Here is a 19,365-nt window from a genome sequence, read left to right as displayed (position 1 = left end):
CAATGAATCATGGAACACTACATCAAAAACTAATGATGTAATGTATGGTGATTAACATAACAATAAAAAAGTATAAAAATAAAACACTGAACCCAGTCTCCTATATATTCTCGGCGACCCCGATAGGGCTTTTTCTCTCCAAAGTTTAGAGTGTTAGGCTTTTGAGAAGAACACGTGCTAATAATTACTCCAAGCTGGGTAGTGATGATGGACAACAGAAATCTTATTATCTTCAATGTCATCATGTGTCTTTGATATGATAATCACTGCGTTCAAGATATCAGAAATGATGGATGGCCTTTGATTCAGAGTGTACCACGATGCAAATTACCTGGCTTTTTTCCACTCCTGCTCGGACAGTGAAGAGCTAGTGACAGTGGGCTCTCCTAGCTTCAGGCCTTGAGCTACCAGGAGGCAAAATCTGGGGCAAAACCCAAAGAGGAACACTCCCTTCTTTAAGGACGCCTGAGGCGACTTTAGTTTTCCCTTTTATGGACATGCTTCACCTAGAACAATGTGCAGCCATTGCTGTAATGTACGGCTATTTACGACCCAAGTCCTTTTACTCTGTTCACCTTCTGAGCAACAACAGGAGACGTATCACACCACTTCTAGTAGGCTCACTGAGTTCGTTCTAGAAACATGACACGAGGATTCCAGGAAATTCTAACAAGGGAGGAAAGATGAAAGAGCACTGTGTATATGTACTTTAAAACTGCTAGGAGATTCTGTCAGGGCTGAGGGCATATAACCCAGCACATTTCCCCCAGTTAGTAGTTAGTCTTTATCATCCTCCTCGCGTTCAATGCGCACGCAGCGAGCACACGCTATATGCTATCCTTCAGGCGTCCATGTGAATGGGATAACAGAGCAATCCAAAATATTTACTATCATCCATGAAGAGTGAGCCCTTATGTCCATCCTGACTAGAGTCATCAGCGTAAGTACCCTGAGGTTCTCATATGGACGAATCACCCCCTAAGAGCACAAGTGCAAAAGGCACACGGTAGGTGATTTGCCCAGAGTCACCAGACGTCTGACTACTTGTCCTGTATGCTTTCCCTTGAAACACATCTCATTCCTGCAAGGATGTACATGCCCCATCACCCGTGTTGCAACAAGGCAATAGCCTCTAAAATGTGAAAATCAAGACGCACTTGAGTTGTCGGGTAGCAGAGGAAAGGCCTTTCACTTCCTTTTCTCCTATAAAACCAGCCACAAATAATGGGACTGAGTTTCAAAACCAAAATCTATCTTCAGTGAAATTAGTAGACCCCCTGCAATTTCAAAACAGAAAATGTGAAGGCAGAAGTAGTTGAAAGAGTAGTAAATGCCATGGCACTATGGAAGGACAAATCTCATTGTCTGCTGGGCAAGGGAGAACCTTGGACATGTATGCATTAGAGGGATCATGTGCTTGGGAAGGCAACAGCAAGGGAGGTAGCGAAAAATAAGGGGATGATTTAAAAGTTGGTATATAGTGCAATTAGGTGCCAGTGTATAATCTCACCTATATGCTCAAGAAATACAGTTTCTAGAGAAATTCAACCAGACAGACTTGGGGTTCATGGACACCAGGCAGAGCAGATGGTGGGGTGGAGGTCTTGTAGTGGAATGGAGTAATTATCAAAATTCTACATCCTTTCTTAGGCTTTCTGTTAGAATGCTAGCAGTCAAGCTGATGCATCACTCCCCAGCCCCAATCAGGTGTCTGGAGAAATCCATCTGGAAAAACAGATCAGTCTAAAAGCAAAGACAAGGGGCCCCCTGGGTGGCTCTATTGGTTAAGTGTCTGCCTTCAGCTCAGGTCATGAACCCAGGGTCCTGGGATCGAGTCCCGAGTCGGGCTCCCTGCTCAGTGGGGACCCTGCTTCTTCCTCTCCCTTTGCCCCTCCCCCCCTCAAATAAATAAAATCATTATATAAAATAAAATAACAAACTGTAGAAATGATCCCTGAAAGTATAGTCATGGAACACTACCTCAAAAACTAATGATGTAATGTATGGTGATTAACATAACATAATAAAAAAATAATAAAAAATAAAATAAAATAAAAGCAAAGACAAACTCCCAACTGAAATAAATGGCTGGCCTGCAACTGTTAAGCCCACGGTGAGACCCACCAATGGGCAAACCTTGTCCATTTCTACTGAGCTTCCATCCAGGTTTATCTTGCCTCAATCTTATATATGATATAGCAGCCAATGGCCACCAACTATTTGAAAAATCCTTGAACTTGAAATACAGATGTCAGAACAAAAAAAATATTAAAAAGGAACTTGGAAGATGGAACAGAAAGAAAGTAGTAAGCAAAAAAAATATGTAAAGAAACTATAATTTATGAATTTATAAATTATGAACTCAAGAAGTTAATTATATTCTTTTAAAAAAGAAGTAAAATGAGCTTTTATAAATTAAAATATAATTCTGAAATACAAAAATCTTTGTCTATCAAAATAGGAAGTCCATAGTGACTAAGAAAGTGAGAACTACTAATACCTTTGGAAGCCCTCTAGCTTCCCCAAATCTTCCTCCAAAGGACCCATTCTTCTGATTTTATGTTTATTATTCCCTTGCTTTTATTTTTTTTATAAAAATCATTTTGTCACAAATGTATGATTCCATCAACTTTGTAGGCTTTTACATTTTTGACCTCCAGACAAATGGAATCATTCATGACTTTTTTCACTTGACATCTCATTTAAAAATCATCTTTGTGAATGCATGGAGCGATAGCTAACTCCTTTTCAAAGCTGTATAGTATTCTTTTTTTTTTAAAAGATTTTATTTATTTATTTGATAGAGAGATAGCGAGAGCAGGAACACAAGCAGGGGGAGTGGGAGAGGGAGAAGCAGGCTGCCCATGGAGCAGGGAGCCTGATGTGGGGCTCGATCCCAGGACCCTGGGATCATGACCTGAGCTGAAGGCAGACGCTTAACGACTGAGCCACCCAGGCGCCCCAAAGCTGTACAGTATTCTGTTCGGTGACTTGACCTCAGTCCATTTGTCTACTCTAATGATAGTGTCATTTTCAGATTTTTGCTATTATAAACAAAGCTTTCACAAACATTCTCATATGAGTCTTTCTGGCACAAATGTGGCAGAAGTTTGAACAGAGGGCATACACATGTTCATATGAACTAGGTAAAGCCAAATTGCTTTCCAAGTATATGGAGCAACTGACCTCCCAGTTAGCACAATGAGAACTCCTACCATTCCATACCCTCCCGATATTTCACAGTTATACTTATTAATTTTTGCCAAGCTGGTGGGTCTAAAATGAGATCTCTGCATTTCCTAGTTCTGACTTGTTGATCATCTCTTCACATTTATTGACCATTCATTCCATGACAAGCCTCTTCATGTGTTTTGCCTATCTTTCTAACAGAAGGTGACCAACTTATTATTGATCAGTAAAAATTCTGTATGTATCTTGGAGAGTAATTCTTCTTCAGTTATATATGTTATGAATGTCTTCCCCAAGCTTGTGGCTTATCTTTTCATACTCTTTGTGCTATCTTTTGATGAACTAGAGTTTTTTATTTTAATGTACATTGTTTCTTATTTGATTTATACTTTTTGTGTCTTTTCCATGTAAGGTTAAAACATAGGCTCCTATATTCTTTTTTAAAAACTATTAACTTTTCCCTTTCATGTACTTGATACATCTGGAATGGATTTTTATTCATGATACGAGGGAGGGATCTTTTTTCTTTCCTTTGGGCCATATATATATATATATATATGTATTCAATTTTTAAAATATTTTTAAGAGTCAATTTTGCCCACTGATCTGAGATACCATATTTATCATCTATTAGTTTGCATATAATACATTGATCTTGCTGCTGAACCCTCAACTCTTTCTATTAATCTTTGTTTTGTTGTTTTCTGTGCCAATTAGTACCATACCATACTTATCTTACTTTATTTTTCTTGACATGAGGTAGAATACGTATCCTCCTGATTTTTCTTTTTCAGATTTTTTTTTCTGAACTTTATGTTTGTTATTCCTTTGCTTAAAAAAATAGTTTTGCCACAGATATGTGATTCCATAAAATTCCTTGGATTTTCATGTGTTTAACTTCAGATCAATGGAATCATTTTTTTGTGTGTGGGGCTTTTTTTACTAACCATCACATTTAAGGTTGTTTCTGTAAGGTTATTTTTGAACCTCTGCTCTTCCGTACAAATTTTTAGAATAAGTTTGTCAAATTCCAAATAATCCTATTTAGATTTTGATCAGAATTACTATGAAACTAGAAATCAACCCGGGGTTAACTGACATCTTTATAATACTGGTTTTCCTATTCATAAACAGAATAGCTCTCCTTTTATTTAGGTCTGCTTTAATGCTTTCAATACAGTAGTTTTTATCTATTGCTGGATTTAATTAGCTAATCCTCTGTTTAGGATCTTCACATCTATATTAGAGAAACTAGACTGTAATGTTTCTGTACTTCCTGCCCTTGTCTGATGGTGCTATCAAGACTATATACCAGCTCCAAGTGTAACATCATTTTCTAGTCTCTAAAGCATTTTGGGTAAGAAGGAAATATTTGGTGTAATAAAACCATCCGGTACTTTGTGGGAAGATTTTAAACCACTGATCGAATTGCCTTAATAGTTATAGGCATTCAGGTGTTCTGTTTCTTCTGAGCTCAGATTTGGTAATTCATATTTTTCTAGGAAGTTGTTTATTTCGTGTTTTTTATTTCATGTTCTTTAATTGGCAAAAGTTTACTCATGGTATTCTCATTTATCTTGTACATTGCTATTGCATCTTGCAATTATAGTCACTTTTACCTTCCTAATATTTTTATATATGTTTCTTTTGCTCAATCCTGCCAAAAGTGTGTGAATTTTATTGTTTTCAAAGAACAAACTTTTAACTTTATTGATCTTTTGTACTGTGTTTTAAAATTTCTTTTAAATTCCCATTCTCATCTTTTAAACTGTATTTGGTTGAATCAAATGAAACTGTAAATATTTGATCACATTTGACCTAAAAACCTAACATTTTTTTCTAATTTCTTTGTTTTTTTGTTTTTTGGGTTTTTTTGGCTATTAATTTTGGAAGCTAGCTTTTTTTTGACCTTTTTTTCCCCTAATATAAACATTCATAACCATACATTTAGTTACATCCTAGGAGTCTTGATAAACAATATTTTTATTTTTTGAGTTAAAAGTGTTTTCTGCTTACTGTCCATCACTCAGGAAGCAGAAATGAGCACTGGGTATTATATAAGACTGATGAATCACTGACCTCTACCTCTGAAACCAGTATTACATTATATGTTAATTAATTGAATTTAAATTAAAAAAAGTTTTCTCTGAGTCCCATTATAACTTCTTTCTTACTCTATGAGTTATTTACAGTATGAGTATAAATTTTAAAAGGCAAGGAGGTTTCTGTTATTGACATATTTATCTTTCTGTTTTTATACATAATTTCAGTTTGATTAGAGAATGTAGTCTGTATGAAAAATTGTTTGAAATTTGTTGATATTTGCAGAATCTTTTCATTTTCTTAAGGCTTTTAATACTCCTTAATTCTCTCTCTCTCTCTTTTTTTTTTTTTTTGAGAGGGGGAAAAAGAGAGAAGGGGCAAAAGGGGAGAGGGAGAGAGAGAATCTCAAGCAGGCTCCATGACCAGCATGGAGCCGGATGTGGGGCTCAAGTGCACAACCCCAAGATCACAACCTGAGCCGAAATCATGAGTTGGACGCTTAACTGACTGAGCCACCCAGGTGCCCCCGTAATATCGCTTAAGTCTTAAAATTATATCCATGTATGATGCTGATGAAAATTTAAATAAAGTATAATAGCTAATTCAGTCTATTTCATTAATATGGAAACCAACCTAAAATATCATACTTTGAATTCCATCATCACCCAAATCAGCCATTCTAGACATATTTATATTTATTTGTAGCTTACCATGCTCTAAAAGGATTCCAGGAGGCCACCTATGTCACTGCCAGCAGCTGACATATTTAAAATTGTATCACAAACACAGATTCCCATGAAAGCCAAACAAAAATAGTTCTAGAAAATGGAGACACTTTTTTTTTTACCTTTTTGTTCTATTCCACTGTTTTCTCTTGGCACACCTCAAGGACATTCATCTCTGAGCATCCAGCTTAAAAGCATTTTTTAAAAAATGACATAGTCGTGTCCCCACGGGACACGCAAAGAAAGGACAGAGTAAAAGGGACCTCCTGTAGCTCTCTGTGGGCTCAGAAGCCATGACTGAAGGAGAAATGGGGCCTCTGGTTGAGTCCAACCTTCTGTTCTCCTTGGGGGTGACACTAGAGGATTCTCATTGTTCTTATTCCTACTCCTCATGGTAATGATGATGGTGCCAAGAGTATGGCGGCAGCAGCAAACATCTGTGCACCAGGCACCAAGCTAAACACAGAGATTATTTTAATTCTCATAGTCACCCTTTGAAGTAGGTACTATTATTACTCTCACTTTACAGATGAGGAAACCGTATGGAGGAGCCTTAGAGGGATGAAGAGCCTTGTCCCATGAACACAGTGATGAGTCAGAAAGAAACCCATGTTGAACTACTACACTACCCCCTTCCATCCTCAGACTAGTTGTGACTCTCGGTGCACTGGGTGTACTGGAGGAAATAGTTGCTCGGAGGCCTGGAGCTCAGGCCTCTATGATAGCCTTGCCCCTGGCTTCTTGGTGGCTCTGGGACAAACCCCAAGATCTCAGCTGAGAGGACTCGCAGACCAGTGCAGGGAGTCTGTACCTATCTCCTTCCACATATACCTTCAGCCTCAGAGGCTTACCCCTTCCTTTGGTGGCAAATGAATGGCTGTGTCCCACAGGGCTGAGTTGTGTGGATATCACCACACCCCAAGAGGGGACGTAATCCACAACAAAGACATTGCATGGTCCAGTTTCTCCAAGGTCTTACTAAATCAGTCTAAACATCGTATGCTTTAGACATTTTGCTGCTACATTCTGAATCACATTCTTCTCTAAGCAACCATCTCAATGTCTAATTTTTTCCATTAGTAAGATGATTATAGTACAGAGTGAACTATCTATAATGAGCCCCAGCTCAAGTAATGTGGCTTTCAGTTGGCTACATTCTAAATAAATCTTTCTTTGTTAATTAATGCACCTTATCCCAGTGTTGTAAGTAACACTGATGTTCCTAAATTGGACAGGGAAGAAGAGAACCACACCCAGAGAGGAGGATCCAAAATCCTCAAAATCAGTATGAATGCAATAACCATTTGAAAGCAAAGTTTAAAAAGTTAGTTTTTGTGCTTGCTGTAAACTAAGGAAGTTGTACAAGAGTCTACGAGAGAGTAAAAAGTGATGTGATAATTAGGTCATGAATTAACCCCTTGGTACTTGCAGCTCTAAATTATTTTTAAAGACCCCCTTCTCACCTCCTAGGATATTTTGCACATGCAAAATGCCTAATTGACTAATAAGGTACCTAGCATAAAAGCTAATTAATGAAAATGAAAACACTAAAACTCAGGTTATTTAGTAACCAGAGCCTGAAGCCAGATCCCAATTAAACCACTCTTGGGTGGAGGAAGGGATCGGAATGCCCAATAGGTTCCATCTGGCTGCTTCGGTGGGTCAATCTAGCGCCTCATGTTCTTCTCAAATAAGCCTTTCCACCCTCTCCTTTCCATTGCAATGAGGAGCTAGGACAGTCCTCTTCACACTGCACTGGGGAACTCCCAGGCTCTCCCACTCACATGTAAGGGGCTTGGCAGCTAAGGAATCCAGCTGGAAGCAAGCATGATTCACTAGCTCCTCTCAGCCCAATCCCTTTTGTCATTCATCCCATTGGAGGGGCCCCTAACCTTCCAATCTCATTTGTACCCCACCCAGGAGATCTGATAATAGTCCTGGCAAAGCTGTGGCTTTTCATAACTTCTGGCAGGGGCCTCGCTGACCCATAACATGGCTACACACATGATTTCTTCTCATACTGTCTTTGTAAATTGACCATGGCTAACCTTGCTGCCCTAATCAGATCAATCAGAATAACATTTCTTTAGCTGCTGCACGCTGGCAGCCTCCCGGGCTGAGGCGTGACTCAGAGTCAGGCTCAGATACCGAAGGCGGGTTTTGGAGTTTCCAGTGGTCTCAGGTTTCCTTTGCTTTTATCACAGTTGGTGAGCTTTGTAAGGCCCGTGTTTACAGCCATGCAAATTAGCCTCAGCTGGAGAGAAATCAGGTCAGGCCTAACTGAAATCAAGCTCTGGGCCAAAAGGTATTTTATCAAAAATTGGAAGTGTGGCCATAGTAGTGGGGTCAAGCCAGACTGTAGAAACACGTGGACAGCTTTGTCTGCTGTAACCTGAACTCTTAGCTGGCCTCTGGACCCTGGAAACTCTGAAAGACGGAGGAGGAGAGGATGGTGAAGGGCCACACCGGCTGATGGGGGCTGGCCAGTCTGACCAAAGGCTGATGCTGCCAAATGCATTTTTTGTTAAGTAGAGACAAGTATGAGAAGGGAAACATGGCATCTTTGAAGGAAGAAAACTGTGCTGTGAGGCTGGTTTGCGTTATATACCACGTTCCTCACTGACCAAGCAAGGTCCGATTTTGCAGTTTCTTTCTACTCACACACTTGTCTATACTCAGTTTGTAAAATGTGTGTGTGAAGGTGTTCACACAGATATGATCTGATATTCTGCATCTGGAAAGCATCTTTAAACACATCCACTTCGGATGCCATGACAGTTACAGAAACTAAGGCCGGAGATGTTACGTGCCTGGACACACCGCAACTGCTAACTACTCGCCTTGAAGACAAGATCTCTGGCGCCTCTTCGTTGTGGTCTTCCCCCATCATATTCCCCGTCTGTCAGTACCCCAGTACATTAAAAAAAACTTGGTTTCTTTTAAGAGAATTCTCCAGTCCATTTGTGTCTCTTAAGATTGGGGTTATCGACAATTATCCCCTGAGCTCCCACATATCTACGACTCTTACAACATGGTGTGATGGTATCAAGCAGCTCAATCTATCAGATGGTGCCTGGGGCTGAGTGTGGAGATGTTGGTTCACATCTTAAGTCCCTTGTCTACCTTCTCTCTAATAAGTAAAGCGGAAGTTGGTGGATCTTGAGTGCCCCTATTTGCAAGGTGGAAGTAATGACCGGATCGTTGTAATTCATCTAATTAAAGTTTGCGTCTTTTGACAGATGAGACCTGAGAGCCAGAGAATTTAAAGAACTTGCCCAAGATTCAATAGTTGGCTAAGGTCAGAGCCAGAAGTAGAAACCAGGTCTACTGACACCAAAGCTCGTACTTCTTTCACTAATCAATGACCAAGGAATATTCAGCCTTGAAGTGTACTTCAAGCCAGGACATGTAGTTAAACTGAGTTCAACAGACCATTTTGTCAAGTAATTAAGAGCACAAGCTCTGGAGTTGTTGTTAGCTCCATTTCCTTACCACTTCTGTGCAATGGTGGGCAAGTCATGTAACCCCTTTGGGCTGAAGATTCCTCACTTACGAAATGCGAATAATAGCAGTAACCATCTTACTGGGTTCTTGTGTCGATTAGATAAGTTAATAGATGCCGAGCACTCAACCCAAAACCACGTACTTAGCATTAACTATTATCATCGCTATTGAAATCCTTGTCATCTTCACTTGATACACATAACCTAAATGCAAGGTTCTTAAGACTTATCTCTCCACATTAAGCATGTCCTTGTGCGAACCCACGACCTTTGTGCATGTTGGAGTTGTGTGCACTTTGCAAACCATTTATGAGTTCAGCTGCGAACGCATCCAGTGACCTGATTTTTGTGACTTAAATGCACATATAAGATCTTTGCCTATTCTTGTTATATCCTCACATACTTCTAGCTCAGCAGTGGAGGCCAGAGGGGTCAATGCATCTGCACCCATCCTCAAATCCCTGTCTAGCTCCAGCCCATGTCATAGTCTTAGAAAAGGGCCAGAATACGGCATAAATGAGAGGTCCAGAAAAACAGGCAACAAATCAAAACTTTCTTCAGCCAGGCGAAAGGATACTTTTTAAAAATATAAATATTTAGAATGATTTTCTCATAGCCTATCTTGTCATATCTAATATTTTTTTGTTTTTCAAAACAAAATCTATATTCAAATAACTCTTCATTCTCTTAAAAAAACAAACAAATTCCCTTCCCTTTAGATATGGAAGATTTAAAAAGCTGTGTATATGTGTGTGTTTGCGCACACATGCAGGCCGTGGAGGTAATTCTAGGATCAGTTACATGGGGACTAATCCTAACTTTATGCATTTTTACATTACAGTCATTCATTCTAAGCACTGGAACTATGTCAAATAGTAATTTCTATTCTACTAATACCTACAGGACTTTCTCACATGCACTTGGCTCCCAGCACTTTGTGTGGATGATGTGCTGTCATGGTCCACAATGAAGAGACTTAAGGAGACTAAGGAGGGTGCTGAGGGCCAGTTACTCTTCTGTAGTTTGCACACTTCTCCCAGCTCCAAGAAGCTGATGTAGCTTTGAGTCGGCATTCTTAGGTGCCCTCTTGTGGTTGGGGGAGGTAATGAGCATCTTAATGATTCTGCGGCTGGCTGGAGGCAGAGTCCAGATTGTTACTATTTAACAGCCAACAGAGAAATGTAGCTGAACTCCAAGAATAATATTCAGATTTCACTTTCTGAAAGAATCATTGATATCCCTACTTGACAAGCTCTAGCCACCTTTTTTTTTTTTAAATAAGCAAATAAAGTAAAAGTACAACTTAACTTTGGGGGCTACCTTATCTCCAAATAAACTTTGCAAGGCACAACTTTTGTAAATTGGTGACTATCGTGGGGTAGAGCTCCCGTTTGCTTTTGGTCTGGCAGGTCAGGGGCCTTTAAGCTGAAGAACAGGAAAGCCCTTATCAATCCAGATATCACTTAAGGAATCTGGATATAGCACTAATGACCTCAAGGTCATATATATTGGTGCAATCAACACATGGGCAAGTTATTTCACTCATTTCTATAGATGATAACCCCTAACCTCACCACTCATTTTTCAAACACATGAGAAATACAAAGGGGTTGGCAAATCATTCCCGCTCTTGGGGGAGAAAATAATGCCATACCTTACCAAGGCAGCCCAGAAACATTATCTCTGTATACAAAAGCTGAAATTATATAAACTTGGAAGGCAACAGGTTATGAAAACCCTATAAATTTATGTTCAGGCTTCCAAACAACATTCTCCTTCTAACCTTCTCCCCTCCCCACTAAACTGAGACACCAAGTCTGGGATTTAAGAATTACAGCTATGATCCTCGCCAAAGTGACCAAGTTACAACTGAAGGCTCTTGGCTCCAGGAAGTTTCAACAGAATAGTGTCTGCTGAAGCATCACAACCCCTCCCCAGCTTGTCCCCCCCAGTGCTCAGGGAATAGTCTTTATCTCATTAATTCTTAAGAAATATCTATTAAAAAGGCAGAGGGAGAGGAATGATTTTATGCATCTCACAGAGGAGGGAACAAGTCCAGAGATTATTTATAATTCAAAGTGAGATCTTGGCATTTCAAGAGAGGAAGAATAGTGACAGGTCATGCCAATTTTCTGCAAGTTGTAGGGTGAGTTTGGGAAGCAACTGGAAAGTTTATCAGAGCAGTCACTTCCTTGACAGGTACCAGGAGGAAGACTCTCACACGACGAAGGCAGATTCCTAGCTCCATGTCAAGGTGCCAACCTACCTTTCCCAGGAACAAATGAAACTTAGAGACCGTATAAGTATGGGCATATTGACAGTGGAAACTCTGTTTTACAGTGCAAAAGACTATATTTACACCAGTGTAAGATGAACTACCAGATGTCTGCATGTGGCATTTAGGAAGTTGTGGAATTCTATAAATCCTGAAAAACAAGAATGCTCTAGAGATCACCATTTGCAAATAGTTTCAGCGATGGACATACTAATGTTTTAAGACTCCTTAATGACCTTGGGGATCAATGACATTCAAGAATTTCTTCATAAAACTTTATCATTAGTTCATAGACTAAAAGAATTAATACATAGTTCTAGGAAATACTTAAAAGTACTTTCATCACGGGGCGCCTGGGTGGCTCAGTCGTTGAGCATCCGCCTTCGGCTCAGGTCATGATCCCAGGGTCCTGGGATCGAGCCCCGCATCGGGCTCCCTGCTCGGCAGGAAGCCTGCTTCTCCCTCTCCCACTCCCCCTGCTTGTGTTCCCTCTCTCGCTGTGTCTCTCTCTGTCAAATAAATAAATAAATAAATAAAATCTTTAAAAAAAAAAGTACTTTCATCACCATGATTTCATTTTATCCTCATAACAAGCCTGTAAAGGGTAGCTATTCCCCATTTTATAGAAAAGGAATCTGTGTGGGAAAGTGAAACAACGTGCTCTGAGGTTATCAGGAACCAAAAAAAAAACAAGAAGTAGGAGAGAGTACTGAGTGTTGGTGGTGCCAACAGGAGCTGATGTTTTCAGCTCCGGTTCTCAATTCAGTGACTGCTATGTCTGTAGTGGCAGAATGGTTTGGTGTCACAAATGAGGATGGCACATGCCTGAGTATGGAATACAAATCTGTCTTAGTATTACAGCTAATACTTAAAATGGTTGATAGAGTCAAAGGAAAACAGCTCTCAATCTACATATATTGTTGGAGTTACACCCAAAGCATCCTTTTTTTCAAAGATTTAGCTTCCTACTGAAAGAGTGACTCAAAAAAAAAAAACCCCAAAAAACAACAAAAAAAAACCCCAAACTTGGGATACTTTTCTAATATAGGAAATATTTTGGATTTGTACAAGTGTAGCTGTATTTTGTTGGTGATTTTACTAATGACCACTCTCATTTATAAATGTCAGCTCAGTCATCCCAGTAAAATTTATGACCATCATCCATGCGGCAAATCCATGTTTAAATGAAGGGGAAATGAAGACACATTTGAGGCTCTTGTACATCCTCTCAAGTGTCTGTCGTTATTGGCGTCTTCCCAGTCACCAATGTACAAACCCGAGAAGTCACGTCATCTTTCTAGGTCTCAGTTTCTTTTGTACCAAAATTTGCTGCACTGGAAAATTCATGTACTGAATTTGCTGACTGGTAAGGTTCCTTCCAACTCTCAGATGATAAGATATTATGGAACAGGATCCCTGCCCAAAGAATATATGTATCTGCTTACTGATAACCACTGCCAGTGACAGGAACTTCAAATGCTACTATAGAAGATGAAATAGAAACTAGTGTCCAAGTTCAGCAGGATTTTGGCGATTCTGACAGTTACTTCTGAACTAGAAATGTAGATGCCACAGAGGAATGAAGACCAGCTCCGCTTAAGAGGTACTCACATGTAGGTCTCAGCGTGCTGGCTGAACCCCCACAGCCAAGACTCATAATGCTTGATGTTTAAATCTCCAACATACCCTCCACTCCAATCATTAGAAATGAGACCCATCTGACCAATGTTCTTCCTGGTTGCCTTGCGTGAGAATCATTCTGCGGTTAAGCTGATGAAGTTGGCCGCCGATGCTGTAAACTCCCCCAGCTGCTCAAAACCTCTGCAATTTACCTTCACTTTCATTTTAAGAGCAACAGCAACAAAAATCTGGCTCTCGGAAGAGACATCCATCTCAAAGTGTGAAATGTGACTACGGGTGCGGGGGGAAGCTCATAAGGGACAGGCTTAGATTTTTCTGGCATTGACTCAGCTTGTTTTTTTCTATAAAACTTAAAATCTCAGCTCTCACATGGGCCACAAGCTCACTGAAAACTTCCAACCAGTCACGAGACCGTAAAGCCCAGTCGATTCACAGGTTTGCCTCCACTTGAAGAGAGATGTGGAGACTACACATATTCGCGGGTTCTACGGGGCGACGGCAATCTCGCTGCTCAGAAAGATTGAAGAGTTCAAATGAAGTATATTTTTCCCCTCAGACGGGGAAACAAAATAAACATATCAAGCACTAACTGCCTTAGTGGAAATCCTCTGTTGCACAGGCAAACAATTATAAGATAAGAAATAAGAATAAACAACCAAATGCTTTGATGTTTTAAAAACAAATTCTTTGATGTTTTAAAAATACTCATTTGCCAAAACAGAAGTAATTCATTTTATGAGTAAACAACATGTTACCAAGCATCCAGAGGGAGAAAAAAAAAGAAAGGGGTAATACCGATCTGAGAAGAAAGAGAGGACAAAAGTTTAATATGATATTGCATAAGAAAACATTCAGTGGAGTTCCTGGTTAGCCAGAAGCGGCTTCCTGGAAGAGGCAAATCGAGGCTAGCTTTGGAATACAGAAATTATTCTTTTGCTTTTCAGCCAGAAAAGGAGTCTTCTGTGTCTATAGATGGCATGTAATAAGCCAGCTGGCCCATGGAGCACACTTACTTCTGTCTCGTATGAACCTCACACTGCATGGGAATATATAGCCGTTGAAAACTTCAAATTGTTTCATGCAATATGTCCTCTTAAGAGATTTGGTCTCGGGGCACCTGGGTGGCTCAGTCGTTAAGCATCTGCCTTCAGCTCAGGTCATGATCCCGGTGTCCTGAGATCGAGCCCTGCATCGGGCTCCCTGCTCTGTGGGGAGCCTGCTTCTCCCTCTCCCGCTTACCCCTGCTTGTGTTGCCCCTCCCGCTGTGTCTCTCTCTGTCAAATAAATAAATAAAATCTAAAAAAAAAAAAAAAGAGAGAGAGAAAGATTTGGTCTGATATTTGATTATTTTTGGTGTCACATTTTTCTCATGAAAACATAATTCCCATGTGCTTGAGTGGTAAAAAAAAGAAAAAACTTTGATGATGATTTTCATTCATAATTCAAGTCAGTGGGAGAACCTGATTCGATTAACAGAAAACTGCATTCAGGCGTTTGTCATTTTTGCCCCTCTAAAGGCACAGCTGATTTCATAATCATAATGTTCCTTGAGATATGAATCAATGCATGTGAAGCCCGCTAAATAATTTAAGAATAAAGGGTTGATGATAATATCATTCAGTATAACACTTCTCAAAACATTTCCTTCACACCCTCTTAGATTCAATTTCACAGCATCCTGGTGGGTCAGGTAGACTCAGATTTTTATAGAAAAGGAGGAAATATGGCCTAGGCAATACAGACGAGCAGCCCAAGCTCACACAGCAAATCAAGAGCAGAAGCATAGATGCATTATACTTTTTCCTCAGCACCATCTATGCTATTATCAAAATGCTAATGCTGAGAATTTGCAGCAGTAACATCAACAGTAACAAAATGAGAGCTGATGGCTTCAGACACTGTGCTAAGCATGATATATCAATTACCTCATTTAATAACTACTTAGAATAATAATATGAGTAGTCATTATCTCAGGTTACAGTGAGGGGATGGAGGCAAAGAGAGGAAGAACTTTGACCTAAGTCATGCAGCCTGTGCATGGCTCAGCTGCCATTCAACTTCACATCTGCCCGAAAGCTTGGGGAATCTTGAACTTGCTCTCTGATGTATGGCTGGTGGTCTCTGACTTCAAGTCCTCAAGTCTTTGCTCAGAAGTCAACTTCTCCATGAGGACTACTCTGAACACTCCACTTAAAACTGCAGCCCTGGGGCGCCTGGGTGGCTCAGTCAGTTAAGCGTCTACCTCCGGCTCGGGTTATGATCCCGAGGTCCTGGGATCGAGCCCCGCATCGGGCTCCCTGCTCGGCAGGAAGCCTGCTTCTCCCTCTCCCACTCCCCCTGCTTGTGTTCCCTCTCTCGCTGTCTCTCTCTCTGTCAAATAAATAAATAAAATCTTTAAAAACAAAACAAAACAAAACAAAAACCCCTGCAGCCCTGCCCCCACCCTGCCAAAATCCATATTCCTTACCCTGCTTTTTCGAGTGGTTTAATGTTTTGTTTCTAACGCTGATTTTTAACGTAAGTACCACAGGGCAAAGGTCTTTGGGGATTTCTCACCAACACATCCCAGGTGTCAGACTGTGTTACCCAATAAAACTTTTATAATGACTTTTTTTTTTTTTAATCTGTGCTATATGGTAGCCACTAGCCACAAAAACAAAACTGAAAAGTGGCGAATGCCACTGAAGGACTGAATTTTTAATTTATCTAATTTATCTAATTGTATTACTTAAACAGCCACATGTAGCTAACGGTTACCACACTGGACCACAAGGGCCTAAAACAAAACCCAGCATAAATATACTCCCAATAAATGTTTGTTAAATGAATGCATTTATAAATAAGTGAATGAGTAAGACATATTTTCCATATAATTACTTTCACTAATTACAAGTTAAATTTTATATTTTTTTCAATACAATTATTAGCTGAAAAAAGTCCAGATCAAATTAAGAAGCTAGTTTGAAAATTCAGATATGACTGAAAGCACAAGCACAGATTTCTTAAACTACTGACTCCCTTTTGTCATCAGGGACTTAAAACCTTCCAAAACATTTTTGGAAAACAGATAGCAAACCAGCAGCACATAATGAATTCCCATGTATGACAAAAAAATACAGTGATTACTATAGTCATTCAGTACCTTTTTGACCTTGTTCTTTTTCTCATAGGTCTCTGACAGAGGTTTTTTCTTCTGCTGAGTTGTGTCTTTGGAGAATAAATACTCAAATTCACTAGTATCCCGAATATCAGGTTCTTCTAAGGAATCCCATAAGGTTGGTGTAGCATTTTGGCTTAAAAGAGAAAATGGTAGGTTAAACATTAAAATCAAAACAGTGAAGAGAACAGAATATAATGAAATCTCTAATTCACTTTATAACTCATTTAAGATTATATTTTTAAATTTTATTTTATTAAGTTAATCACCATACATTACATCATTAGTTTTTGATGCAGTGTTCCATGATTCACTGGTTGCGTATAACACCCAGTGCTCCATTCAATACGTGCCCTCTTTAATACCCATCACCGGGCTAGCCCATCCCCCCACCTGCATCCCCTCTAGAACCCTCAGTTTGTTTATATTTATATATGTATGTTTATATATATCTCCTTCTAATAAAGCTTGAAGAAAAGCTTTTCATGTTACACCTTTTATTTTAAAAGTCAAAATATACTATAGAACATCAAAGCTAACAACCCATTTCCAAAACCAAATGACCATTAGATACAATCAAAGAGAGAAAGAGAGATTTAGAGAAACCAAGTGGGACCAGAAATCCTGCGATTCACATGACTGAGGCCAGATAAGCTGTTCCTCCCTCAGTCTATGGTGTTTCCATCATGGGTAAAAATGGGCATCATATAAATGCTGAAAAGATAACCAATTCTGAGATATTGATGGGATAATTCTTAATAAACATTCTTAAAAAGAAAAAAATTCTTCACCTTCTACTAAGGTAAAGATTTACCCTCACTTCGGGCTTTTTCTAATACTTTTAAAAATGGTTTTTAGGATTAGCTCATGTCAACTCAGGGCAAGACCCATAATTTGTGAACAGACTGAGCTCATTTAGAAATACTTGATTTAGAACACTCCGCCCCAACAACAGTATTTAACAATGAAAACAAACCAAAAAACTTCACTGCGCCAGCCCCTGAAGAGATTTCAACTAAAGCAGCCATGGGGAGGCTGTACTTTTTGTTTCTAGGGTTTTTTTTTTTTTTATCTTCAAAAAACAGGGGCACTAGTTTTGAAACATAGAGAAGATGTGGAAAATCAGGTATAAAAGAACTGCCTCTGAGACCAAACTTGGAAGGGTTACCATCCAGGCTTCCTTCAGTCAGAACACATTTTCCCCCAAGTGTCTACTTTCTTAAATTACTTTTAAACACTCTTAATACCCATAGACAGAAAAAAATAATGTTTCATCTACACATTTATTATTTTTCAAATATATGTATATATTATGATCCATAATATCTGTAAGTATCTACCTTTGTTTTAATATGTATTTTTTCTGTCACTGAAAACTAAAAGAACTTTTATTATATGGGGTAGTCCACAAAATGTTTTGATGCTAAAAGGCGACTTTCATATTCAAAACAGATGGGAAGACTGACTTCTCGGATCTGTGTGTTCACATTTTGCTTCATGTCTGCCTTTCCCATGAAATATGAACATTTTGGTCTGTTCAGATTCACTTCTCTCCACTTTTTTATAATATAATATTTGAGCCATTTAAGAGTATATGTGTGACATGTATAACGTATAATGAATACCTGTGAAATCATCACCCAAGATCTAGAACACTTCCAATGAGGTACATCCATCCCTGTGCTCCTGCCTCAGCTGCCCACCTCTGCCACTCACTTAACTTCCATTTGAAACACGAACACTGTTAAGTGCTTATCTCAGCTGCACTTAGGAAGGGGGATCTTGATGGCAGAAGAGAGCCAGGGAATTTTGGAGCATGCAGTCTGTTAAGGGCTGCTGGTCTGGGCCTCCTGAAGGTTCTGGGAAGCTGAGGAGAGGGTGTGTAGAGGGAGGTGGTGTGATGCGTAGGGGGGTTGTTCAGACCCATCCATCCCCCACCACCCCAGCCCCCATCCCTTCACCTGTACTGCTTGGCCCCGGCTCCAAGGACTCTGAGTTCAGGCTAGTATGAGTAGGCTGCAACTCACTCCTATTCTAGAGTAAATTGGCTTTGATACGTTGAACACTTCATCACCATTTACTACATTGTTCTATGGGAAAAGGCGTTTCCAATAATGAATAAAAGAATTTTGGAATACTACCTCTCAGCGAGTTGGGGACAGCAGGCATTGGGTTGGGCAATAACAAGGACTCGCTCACAATAGACCATCTCCTCTGTTATAATGGTCACTTCCTCTCTGACCACTGAACATACAAATCCAGCTCACAAGAAGAGGAAGAGGAGGTAGAAGGAGGAGGAAAGAGAGACTGGAGAGGGAAGAAATGGGAGAGGGAGGAGGGAGGAAGGAGGAGAAGATACTCACTAGGAAAACGTATTTATTAGGAAGCCAAAAAAGTAGACAGATTAGGATTTCTTTTTCTTTAACTAAATGTCTCTTCCCTATTCTAGAAGTCAGAAAACAGACACTGAAGAATGCAAAATGGCAAAAGTTAAAAATCAGTTCATGTTAGTAACAAAAACAATCAGGTGGGTGAGAGGCAGTACATATATAATGGAGAAAATTCGTATTTTACTCCTAGGTCCCCAGAAGACCAAGACCAAAATTTACCATGGGTACATTAGACACAGGGCTTACCCTCCTGGTTGTACAAAATACTAAAATACCATTTCCTCTCTTTTTAAAAAACACACCCTAAATAATTTTAGTTTTGTACATAAATAGATACTACATGGAAAATCTACAGCCTTTTAGTTTAAAAGAAGTACTCATGCTCTGAGGGTACAAAACCATTTTGAGGGACCCATAAGAGAGACTAAATGTGTGGAGCAGC

The 19,365-nt window shown here is 39.6% G+C and overlaps 1 protein-coding gene and 1 pseudogene across 1 annotated transcript in view; both read right to left on the bottom strand.

The window, feature by feature from the left end:
• The window catches only part of LOC114221356 (formin-1-like), a 290,129-nt gene that overhangs the window by 177,073 nt on the left and 93,691 nt on the right, over positions 1–19,365 (bottom strand). The window contains exon 5 of the mRNA XM_028119472.2: positions 16,519–16,669. Coding sequence (XP_027975273.1) covers positions 16,519–16,669 — 151 coding nt within the window. The remainder of the gene's footprint in view (positions 1–16,518; positions 16,670–19,365) is intronic.
• Positions 1,799–1,970, bottom strand: LOC114221489 (small nucleolar RNA U3; annotated as a pseudogene).

The sequence above is a fragment of the Eumetopias jubatus genome, unplaced genomic scaffold (genome assembly GCF_037043125.1).
Source record: "Eumetopias jubatus isolate StellerSeaLion01/CBP00866 unplaced genomic scaffold, mEumJub1_p1.0 scaffold_7, whole genome shotgun sequence".
In the NCBI taxonomy this organism is placed as follows: domain Eukaryota; kingdom Metazoa; phylum Chordata; class Mammalia; order Carnivora; family Otariidae; genus Eumetopias; species Eumetopias jubatus.
This window is presented reverse-complemented; position numbering and strand designations above follow the sequence as displayed.